The 10,813-nt window shown below is 38.7% G+C and overlaps 1 protein-coding gene across 1 annotated transcript; it reads left to right on the top strand.

Moving 5' to 3' along the window:
• Positions 1–2,808: 2,808 nt before the first annotated feature.
• LOC134679100 (uncharacterized) lies at positions 2,809–10,502 on the top strand. The gene is made up of 7 exons (XM_063537944.1): positions 2,809–2,968; positions 6,204–6,359; positions 6,854–6,984; positions 7,663–7,918; positions 8,325–8,509; positions 9,636–9,834; positions 10,378–10,502. Exons 1-7 carry the CDS (start codon positions 2,809–2,811, stop codon positions 10,497–10,499), a joined length of 1,209 nt encoding a protein of 402 aa, XP_063394014.1. The 3' UTR covers positions 10,500–10,502.
• Positions 10,503–10,813: the final 311 nt, after the last annotated feature.

Here is a 10,813-nt window from a genome sequence, read left to right as displayed (position 1 = left end):
GGCTTTTGAAACAATTCCTGTCTTGATTTACATAGGTAGCGATGTCATTATACTCATTATGTTACATCAACAATTAAGCATTAAAAGCAATCACAGCACAACAAAAGTAAGTAAAGCAAATTATGATAATTTACAAAAAAGATAATTTTTAAATAGTTATTTTCTATACAAGGGAGCAAAGTTGTTGTCTAACCCCTCATGCTAATATTGATTACCCAGCGAAAGATTCCAAAATTTAACCACGAGCGAGGGTTCCAAGGCACGAGGGTTAAACTTTAACCACGAGCGACGGTTCCAAGGCACGAGGGTTAAACTAACTTTGCTACCGAGTGAAACACAACTCATTCGCCACATCAAAATGTTACAAATCAAATCCAAATGAACGCTATTAAATATTTATCAAACAGATACATCATTTAAAAATCAATTATATTGTGTTGTAAACCTACATTTATGTACATTACCTACTCCACCTCACAATTAGTTAGATCAAATGAAGAAATAACATTTTCGTTAAGTAATCAATTTAAAAATCATCAGTATGTTATGTATGAGTAATATTAATAACAAATACAGTAGGCGTCTAAATTGTGCATAGGTAGGTAGAAATACAAAATTCTTGCCTTTAAGAGTAAATGACCCGTGTAAAGTGAGCATCTAGACTTATATTTAACCTTAGTCAACTGTATAGGAAAGTAAGTTCTATCTCGGAAAGTGCGAAACCCTATGATGTTTTCTGAAATCTGTTGAACTACAGGACCTACAGTATGAGATAATTTAAACAAAATGCTATTTTTATTCACAATGACGATGCGCTGTATTTTTTACATAAGTAGATAACGTGAGCTAGTAATTTTGTTTTACTTCAAACGAGGTAGGTATGTGCAAAAGCTATAATATAATGTAGTATTTGCGATACCGTTTATGAAAAATTTTATGAGCGAGTACCTACTTTCGATGAAATATTAAATACTTACTGATAAGATGTTCCAAAAAACAGAACACCTGATTTACCTTCATAAAATTGCGCAACTACAAATGGAATCGAAAATACTACAAATTGGCTCGCTTTAAGATTTTGATGGACGAAACAACAATTATGACTTCTTAGGTAGGGTTACCTTCATATTAACAGATATCAGAAACGTCGTTGAGTTACAAACCCAAACGCTTATTTGATTGGCGATCAAAGCCCTCGAAACTAACATAAAACAAAGTATTGCAGCCAATAGATGTTAATAAGTATATTATTGTAATTTTCACATTTCAAAACAAATTAAATTTAGTCACATTTAATTTTGTATTACTTTATTACCATCACCACCCTTGTATAATATATGCTAATTGCAACCGTTTATCATCGAAGTTGTTCTGAGTCATACCTACTGCATTTTTAGTTTGGTAGCCTTGGGTGTTGGTTGTTAACTCCAACAACGTCCTATAGGATCATTCACCAATTGGCTTCCCAATCCCAACAAAAGGACACTTTATAAATGTGTAAGAGAGCAACGCACTGATAATCATTAAATTTATTACATTTCAATATGTAGATACTTAGGTGTCAGTGATTCAAAGCTAATAAGGCCATTTTGAAAAAAGTCATTATAAACTGTTGTTATCTACAATACACAGCCTTTTAAATTGTATTTCACACGAGAAAGTAAGATAGCTACCAACCGATAAATACTGTAATGATTGCTTTACAGAGTAAGCCTGCAATGCAACTGAGCCCAAAAACGTGCCGAAAATAGCTCCGGTTTGTGGTCGCTCCTACTGCCACCAATGGCTCTACAAGCCTCTTCAACGGTTATACTTAGAACATAACCTGAAACATAAGTGCTGCATGATACGTACTATTTTTTGTTTTGATGCATGGGTAACTTCTTCCCTGGAAATAATTTTATTATACCTACACTCATTGACGATATAAAAGAAGCCTGGTACTTTTCTTGTTTGTCCTAATAAGATACGCAGTTGGTATAGCATAATTAGCATATCAGAGTTGGTAGAACGGCCATCAGCTCAGGATCTGATGGTCAGGTACCTACCTCTCGAAATTGAGGAAATTCTACAATTATGTAGTTATTTGGGTATTTTTTGTAACTGTTAGTTGCTCTTGGGATACACCAATTTAGTATCGTGGAAATGCTGATAAAGACTATAAAGAGCATTAAAATATAACATTTTACGCTTTGTAAGTTATGCCAGTTTTTTACAACTAATGTTAATGCTGTGAAAAATCTTCGCCACTCTTGTGAATAAAATGCAACTTTATCAGGTATCAGTTTTTGAGCTATAAACCAGAACCTGTATACATCTAAACTGGTGTGGTAAAGAAATAATGTACATGATTATTATTTATTATTTGACATATACGGAAAAGGACTCACCATTAAATACGCCCTTGGCATTGGCAATGAAATCTGTGGCACATAAGGTTCACATGATTTAACAATTACCTGCTTAATGATGTGTGACATACCTTTCCTAGCAGTTGTAGACACGTAAGTAGTTCTCCAGGTCGGCGGGTGCTAACTGAAGAACGGTATCAACCCTAACACCTTGCACAAACACGGCAACCGTTATCACCTACATTATATATACATGATTGACAGCTCCTTTACCATTTTGGCGACGGTTGCACGTAGGGCTTACACTCCTCAAATTGAACTTCAGCATAGTGGGACCGTGCCTTGGTTAATATAGAACTTCGCGAATATTCTATAATATTAATATTCTGGTTATATTGCTAAGCGTTGTGTGCTACAGTGGTGGTAGCAGTTAAAAATGAGTTGCAAAGTTTTCTTAATGATACTAGGGTCTTCGTTAATCGCCGCTTTGGCTATATCCGTTAACTACGATGGTTCAGATGCGATAGGCGGCGTCAGCAACAGAGAGTGGAATTTTGATAAAGAGGAACTGGATTCCGAAGAAGCGGACGACAAAGGGTACAGAAAAGGAAAGATTTGTAAGTACACATGATTTTTTTTCGGCCCTGCGAAAGTGTGAAACAAGCGGATCTGTTTTAGTTAGGAAAATTAAAAGTTATATATTTTACCTGACTACGGCAATGTGTAGAGAACACACATACTATTCTCGTGAATGTAAGGAGGCCTGCCCAGCAGTGGACATATATTATACCCAAGCTAAAGCTTTAGAAACAAACATTTAATAAATGAGTGATTCTGAAGAAAGTCGCATCGACAGGTTAAAGTTAATGAAAAAATTTTTTGTATTTATTTTTACTTTTAAGAATGAAAAATATGTTTTACTACTTCAAGTACCCCAAATTTTTAAAAGGGAACGGATAATGAAGAAGTTATTTTCAAGACTTACAATAACCTATACATTGAACACAGGTTAAAGTATAGGTTATTGTAAGTCTTGAATTTATTTTTTCTCTTGAACGGATAATAATACGAATGTCTCACTTTTAGCATAATTAATTATATGAATAAACCTTCATACAATATTAAAATTTGTAGGTAGTTTTAATTATAGGTTATGTACTTTTATTCTAAGTTTGTTATTAATTATGTTTATGGTTTTAAAAAATAAATAAAAATATTAAAATGATATTATTACATTAGGTCCCATACCAAATTCGTAAAATAATCGAGACAAGTTAAAGTTAACATTCCGTTACAAACCCCAGATTCCTGCCTTTAACCACTTGTCTCTAACGACACTTGGGTTATGATGGTTCCCTACGGTGGTTAGCTTGATACTAACCTATATTGCCATAGTTATGATCTAAATATTTTTTTCTGTGTATGAGTCAGATCAAAGTCAGATGCAATACCGCGCACGTACAGGTTACAGTGAAAATAGTTATCCTTGGACAAACTTCGTGCATGAATATTGTTGTAAAATATACCGGGCCAGTAATATGAGCAAAAAATTAAACCGTAAGCTGTACTCCTCATACTGACCTCAACATTTGTTCAGCGACTTTTAAAAATAACTTGTGGTTTGATTTTTAATACACTTTTAAGTTTATTCTAAGACGCAATGTATTGCAAAGTTTGTTATATTTTTAAGGCATGACAAGCAACGTCAGTCACAATGATAATGGCGTGGCGATGGCGTCCATTGAAGATAATATTTATTTTGTATGAAAAATAGGGAGTCTAAATACATACTTCATAATTTTTAAAAGTTGTTGAACAGAAGTTTCATCGTTTGAGGAGTACAATCTATGTTTTAATTATTTGCTCGTGTTACAGGCCACACCCGGTATATATATATATATATATATATATATATATATAAGACCTGTATATATATGGTTGTGTGTATAGATATATGTATAAGACCTGTGCAAAGTACATTGTTAAAGGCTGTTTATGTTATTATATAGCTGTTATTTTATTTATATAAATTGGTGCTTATAAAATCTGGAAGAGCGATGCTTTTGGACAAGACAGGTTACAGTGAAGAGTGCTACTCTTTATTTTTTATAAATATAAGTATTTAATTTAAATAAAAATAATGACTTAGCCTCGATAAACATTGTTTTAGTTCATCTAGATACATTTTTGTTTCATATGAAAAAGAGCATGTAAACATACATTCGATTCAAAAACTCGATGACAGGTTAGGCACTGGTCCCACCGCGAGCTAGTAAGCTATGAGCTATCGGCTATAAACACCACCAGTGCCTTAAGCTTTTTTACGCTTGAAAATTAGGGTAGTTATTCCTACACTCGTCATTTCAGGTACACGTAATAGGTATTACTAAATGTTATGTTTCTTAAACTGATTCATATTTGAACAATATAAAATTTGTCGTTTTTTTTTCAAGCATTATAATAGTATTAACTACATATTAAGGTACATAAGACAAATATTTTGCTTTTGCGTGCGCATTACCGTAGCAATTAGTTGTTTTTATAGATACCACCGCGGTAGTAGGTACAATGCGAAATGCAAAAGTGTTACATTTTTTGTGCATATGTAACTACTGACTGCCTACTCACCTAATTACACAATACAAAAACGATGTTAAACAAGCGAATATCTAGGTCTCATTAGCTCCAAGTTAAATACTTGACTTAAGAATTTTATTCAGTTACGGCTCGTTACTTTAGTTAGTCTTCACTAACGACCACAGAGCCAGTGTTAGGTATGCCTACATAACAGATCGAGACAAAAAAAAGGTGAAATAAGCTTTTCACAAATTCTCAATATCATAATGCAATAATATTGCCTTTGCAACCATCACATTTGTTTTATACATGCTTGTAAATATGTACCTATATTTGCTTGAATAATACTTCCGTAAGTACTACCGCTAAGGTGAAGAAAAGGGTTATATACCCGACTCCTAATTAAGGTACAGTCACCATCAGATATATCGGAGCGGCCAAGGTGCTCACAAATATCTGAACACGCCTCTATTGTCAGGGCGTTAGAGTGCGCGTTCAGATATTGTGAACACCTTGGCCGCTCCAATATATCTGATGGCGACTGTTCAATTTATAGTACATATTTTAAATTTATCTAGTGTATGAATGATAAACAAGGGATGTTGTGCACTGTGTTTTGAGTAAGTAGTTACGTTTGTGTTGTGTAGAGTTACACCAGGAAGACTGCAGGGATTTTGATAGCCCACGCAGTGCAAGTGTTATTTATAACGTCATAATTTCATAGAAGTTTTACGTTTAAAATGACACTTGCACAGCATGGGCTATCAAAATCGCTGCAGATTTTTCTCGGACTGACTCTATTAGCCCCTAACCCTAGAGTCCGGCGACCAACACCTACGAATAGAGTGTAGACCTACCTATAAGAGCGTTTTCACATTGTCCGATCCAATATCAGATGCCGGATACGACTAATAATAATAAAAAAGTAAAGTGCATTTTTGTATTACTTGTTGTTCAAAAGAAAGCGTTAATAGAGAAATAAAAGGACTTGATGTTGATGCCATAGGGCGTTTTCTAGCAGCTGTTTTTCTCCATTGGTCATCCGATATCGGATCGGGGGACCCAGGAGTTCACAAACAATGCACCGCGGCGTCCTGGTGCGCCGTGGAAAGTAAAGAGGAGCGCCGTGAGGCAATCCTCCTCACCATGCTAGCTATCTATTTCGCATAGCCTAGCTAGGTAAGGACGCTGAAGATTAAATACTTATTAAACTTGCAAGTGCGCCGCGGACAGAAAATGATTGCGAACCCCTGATCTAACACCTCGTAATTCCAGTGTTTCCATTCGGCGGGAGCATCGTTCGCTTTGCGAATACTGAGTGCTCTACTGCCAACGTCATGACTGGCACATGCTTGGCGCGCCGGGAATGTAACGACCTCAATGGGACCATCACTGGGACGTGCGCTTCAAGAAGAGGACGATGCTGCGTAGGTAAGCATTTAAGCAAAGCGCCTATAAAATGATTGGTTACCAACTTTCTTTTATATCCTCTTCATATCAGTTCTAATAAGTCAAGCACCAATGTTGAACGACCCTATGAAGTGAAGATACTTCTCAGTATTACAACGACCCCGCGTCATCGAATAATCCGTTATTTTGTAATCAAGTACTCTTTGGGTTTAAGTTATTAGGTAGTTATAATTATAATAATTAATTCGGCACGTACCTATCTAACCGACAGAAAGTGTAAGTGTTTGGAAACTGCATGGCCTACTGAATTTCCATTCCCATTGCTTATAGTAAACTAAGATAAGTGGAGTAAAATCAAGCTAACTGAGCAGCGATTTTTATAGCACAAATTGTGCAAGTGTTATTATAAACGTCATACTTTCATAGAAGTTAATGCCATTAATTTTCATTATTTTACTTTTTTGTCGACGTTTGCACAGGTCTGACTCCACATGTTTTTGTATAATTGTTGGCAGTGGCCCGCGGTTGCGGCGGCACCACCAACGTGAACAACACGTACTTCACGAGTCCGGGGTACCCGGCCGCGTACGCCGGCGGCGCCGCCTGCAGCATTATCGTCAACCGGTGCAGCAGTAACATCTGTCAGGTAAACGTTTGTTACTGTCCCAGCGGCCCGCGAGTCCGGCAGCACTGCCAACGTGAACAACACGTACTTCACGAGTCCGGGGTACCCGGCCGCGTACGCCGGCGGCGCCGCCTGCAGCATTATCGTCAACCGGTGCAGCAGTAACATCTGTCAGGTAAACGTTTGTTACTGTCCCAGCGGCCCGCGAGTCCGGCAGCACTGCCAACGTGAACAACACGTACTTCACGAGTCCGGGGTACCCGGCCGCGTACGCCGGCGGCGCCGCCTGCAGCATTATCGTCAACCGGTGCAGCAGTAACATCTGTCAGGTAAACGTTTGTTACTGTCCCAGCGGCCTGCGAGTCCGGCACACTAGCACTACTCGCGCTTGTGCAACCTGGGTAGCTATAATGCCTATAAAGCTCACCAGTACGGATGTGATGGTCGTTTTTGTCTACGTGACAGCGTGATAAAACGGTGTCCGTGTCTTACTATCCCGCGATGATAAAAAGTGGCAGTTATGTATTTATCACGTGGATATAACCATTCATAATACGGCGGCTGCTGAGACTGAATTCCATGACAAAATTTACATTTCCACGAAATTATCTGTCATCCACTTTTGTTTCGTATTCTTTGGCCGTTCGAAAGACCATCAAACGCTATAGCGAAAAGCGATTTAAAGTGACATTATTCCAGCTCCGTATCGACTTCCTGGACATGGTGCTCGCTCAACCGGACGGCGACGGCGTCTGCTCGACGGACTCCATCACTGTTACGGGCGGCAACACCATCGTGCCAACACTCTGCGGCGACAACACCGGTCAGACCATCTTCGTCGACTTCGACGGCGACACGGCGATCACAGTCACAATCACTGCTACTGCGAGTACCACATTCAGCAGACGGTGGAACGTAAAGCTTACACAGATTGCCTGTGATTGCCCAGGATTAGGTCAGTCCCTTCATACATTCGTTGCGGATTTTTGCATTCACACATTCGAGCTCGTCAACGCTATAGGTACTTAGTCATTCGCCTCGTCATTGGCACAAATAGTCAGACTACCAGACTAAAGTAATTTTAAACTCCGAATTGTTTAAGTACCTATTCCCATCACGTCAATTTTGCCAATGTATTGACCAGTGAGTAGTAAGAAAAAAAGGCAAGTTTAGTTTATTTGCTTTAGGTATAGATTATATTAAAATCTTTCTCAAGTGGTAGACTGTAGCAGTTACGTACCAACTTAGGTATTTTTAAAGTGTTTGCCGACGTCACCGTCAATTAGCAGGTTTCTATCTACTTGCCTTGCCATTCCGACATCAACTGTTGTGCTGACATTAACTGCTGCATTCCGTTTCAGCACCCAACGGCTGCCTGCAGTACTACACCGGCACCACAGGGACCATCTCCAGCTTTAACTACGGCACGGCCGCCAACACGGCGCTCAGTGCTTCGCTCGTCACCGGCACTCGCCAGATCGCCAACTTGAACTACGGGATATGCATCAGGATGGAGGCCGGCTACTGCGCCATACAATATGCTCAGGTCATTAACTATAATTTAATAAACAATCAACGCGATAATTTTATTTTATTATTATACGTCTGTACCAAAGAGACCACCGTGTCTGTCACAAGAGTTTGGTGCTCTGTTGGTCTGTACTGTACGCATCCAGTACTTGGCGGGCTTTCTTGCATTCATTTCCCGATAATAGTAGGTGATTAATTGGAAATATTAGTTGAGCCCCTTTTGAGATTTAAGAAATTTAAATCAAAGTTGCTGTCTCGCAGGCGCGGGCGGAGCCTCAAAAATGTGCGATAAGGACAACTGCAGCTCCGACCAAAAATCTTTCTCTACATTTTCCTCCTTCAAAACTTAACCAATCGTAATGAAATTTTTAGAACTAAATACCAATGTATATACCGGCACTATTTGGAAAAAAACTCGTATCTATTTCTGTTAATCAAAAGAAAAAGTGGTACGAGCCCCGATGCATATGTTTTCGTCTAGTGAGACCATTTTTTGAGGTTCTCGCGTTTGTTCAAAAATTATGTTTTTGTTTAAAAATTACTAATATTTAATGCTTATACTAATGTAATTTAATTTTATATGATAATACTCTGCAATAACTAAATCCAAACACAAGAAATATCGTTTGTACTGAAAGGGAAAAAATCATGTTTATTTATTTTTTTATTGACGGGTAGGATTACAACATATGTGAAAAGGGCTATTACTAGGGAAAGCAATAGGGCTCTGCCAATGCACTGACAATTTTTTTTCGAGCCCATGCATGCAGCAGTGCTGTAGGAGAGGTCAATATGATTTGGACAACGTTTTTGAAAAGTCCTTTTTTTCAGCAATAAAAGTCTCACACAATTTTATTATACGATCAAAATAAACTACATTAAACATTGCTATTATGGTTCCCATTACTGGGTCATTTTATGTTCATGTGTAAAATTTATTAAAATAAACAAAATTGTTGCGTGGAACTAGACGAAATAATTTGCATCGGGGCTCGTATCTATTTGGTATGGGATACATACAGAGTAACTGCCTGAGTAGCCAGTGTCAGATACGAGATATTCTCAAAGTCATTGACGATATGTTACTTAAAATTGAACCGGCGAATGTTTCATATGTAAGTATAATGTTATTTTTCTTTAAGACTTCCGACATCTACTCGTTCACGGTGACGGGCGACGTGGAGGGCGCGGACAACACCGTGCTGGGGACGACGGTGGGCGCGGTCAACGACGGCGCCTGCACCACGGACTTCGTGGTCATACCCAACCCTACGGTCGTCGACACCGGCCTCGGGGTCGGCACTGACCGCTTCTGTGGGCTGGGCTTCGTTACCGTTCAAAGTAAGTGGCTGGCTGTAACCGACGTGTGCCACATTTTCAAGAGCGAGATATTGAAATATCATGGACGTTTTTTGTATTGATTCCTTCCCATTCTTTGAAGCACTTGGTTTTCATTTAATATTTCTGTAGTTTGTTTGTAAGGTATGTAAATAGCTAAGTAATTCAATCTTAGAATCGAATATGATAGGTACCGACCTAAAAGATCTGTGCAAACAGTGGTGCCTCTTCTTTTTGAATATAGTTCGTTAACATTGGTGTTGTACCTAATAAAGCTACATATATGCAAAAAAATGTACATTCGCCTGCGCTCGCGGTGTTCCACCCTTAAGGCGATACTATTTTTAAGACATTTGAATGCCTTGCAGCTAGCCAGGTAGCAAGGATGGAGGCATATTTTCTTAACTGGAACACCGCGAGCGCACGCGATTGTACTACACAGTTAGCGCCTGCAGCAAGTTCCTAAATTCGCCGAAACAGGCGCTACTGTATGATATCTTTGCAATTCACCCATGAGCCCTCCTAATAAATGATAATTGTGTGCAGCGGGAGCCAAGCCGTTCGTGCTGTACGTGGTGACGGACGGCGACGAGGGCGCCACGGCCACCACCGCGCCCGACGTCGCCAACCGAGGCTTCAGCCTCACCTACACGCAGGTGGCCTGCTGACGACTTAGCTACTACCCTCTCTCACCACTACCTGTCTATCTCAAACAATTAATATATTTATAAGTTACAATATTTAAATGAGTTATTGGGACGATAATTAGGATAAGCTATATGGGTGTACTTAAAATTTTAAAGTAGCAAAGGTGACTTTCCTAAAAAATAGAGGCCTGACAGGACCTGAGAGGAATGACAGTACTTTTAAACGGCCAATCGTCGAGTACGTACGAGGGTCATGCCAAAATAATTTAGATAAATAGATAAGTAGGTACTCAAAGTTATGTTATAATTTATAATATTTATTCCTCAATATTAGA

This window comes from Cydia fagiglandana, chromosome Z (genome assembly GCF_963556715.1).
Source record: "Cydia fagiglandana chromosome Z, ilCydFagi1.1, whole genome shotgun sequence".
Lineage (NCBI taxonomy): Eukaryota > Metazoa > Arthropoda > Insecta > Lepidoptera > Tortricidae > Cydia > Cydia fagiglandana.
Note: the sequence above shows the minus strand (reverse complement) of the source record. Positions and strands in the feature narration are given on the sequence as shown.

Coding starts and splice junctions, on each gene's coding strand:
- LOC134679100 (XM_063537944.1), top strand. CDS start 2,809: ATGATACTAGGGTCTTCGTTAATCGCCGCTTTGGCTATATCCGTTAAC. Junction 2,969..6,203: donor GTACAGAAAAGGAAAGATTT/GTAAGTACACAT, acceptor TCGTAATTCCAG/TGTTTCCATTCGGCGGGAGC. Junction 6,360..6,853: donor AAGAGGACGATGCTGCGTAG/GTAAGCATTTAA, acceptor AATTGTTGGCAG/TGGCCCGCGGTTGCGGCGGC.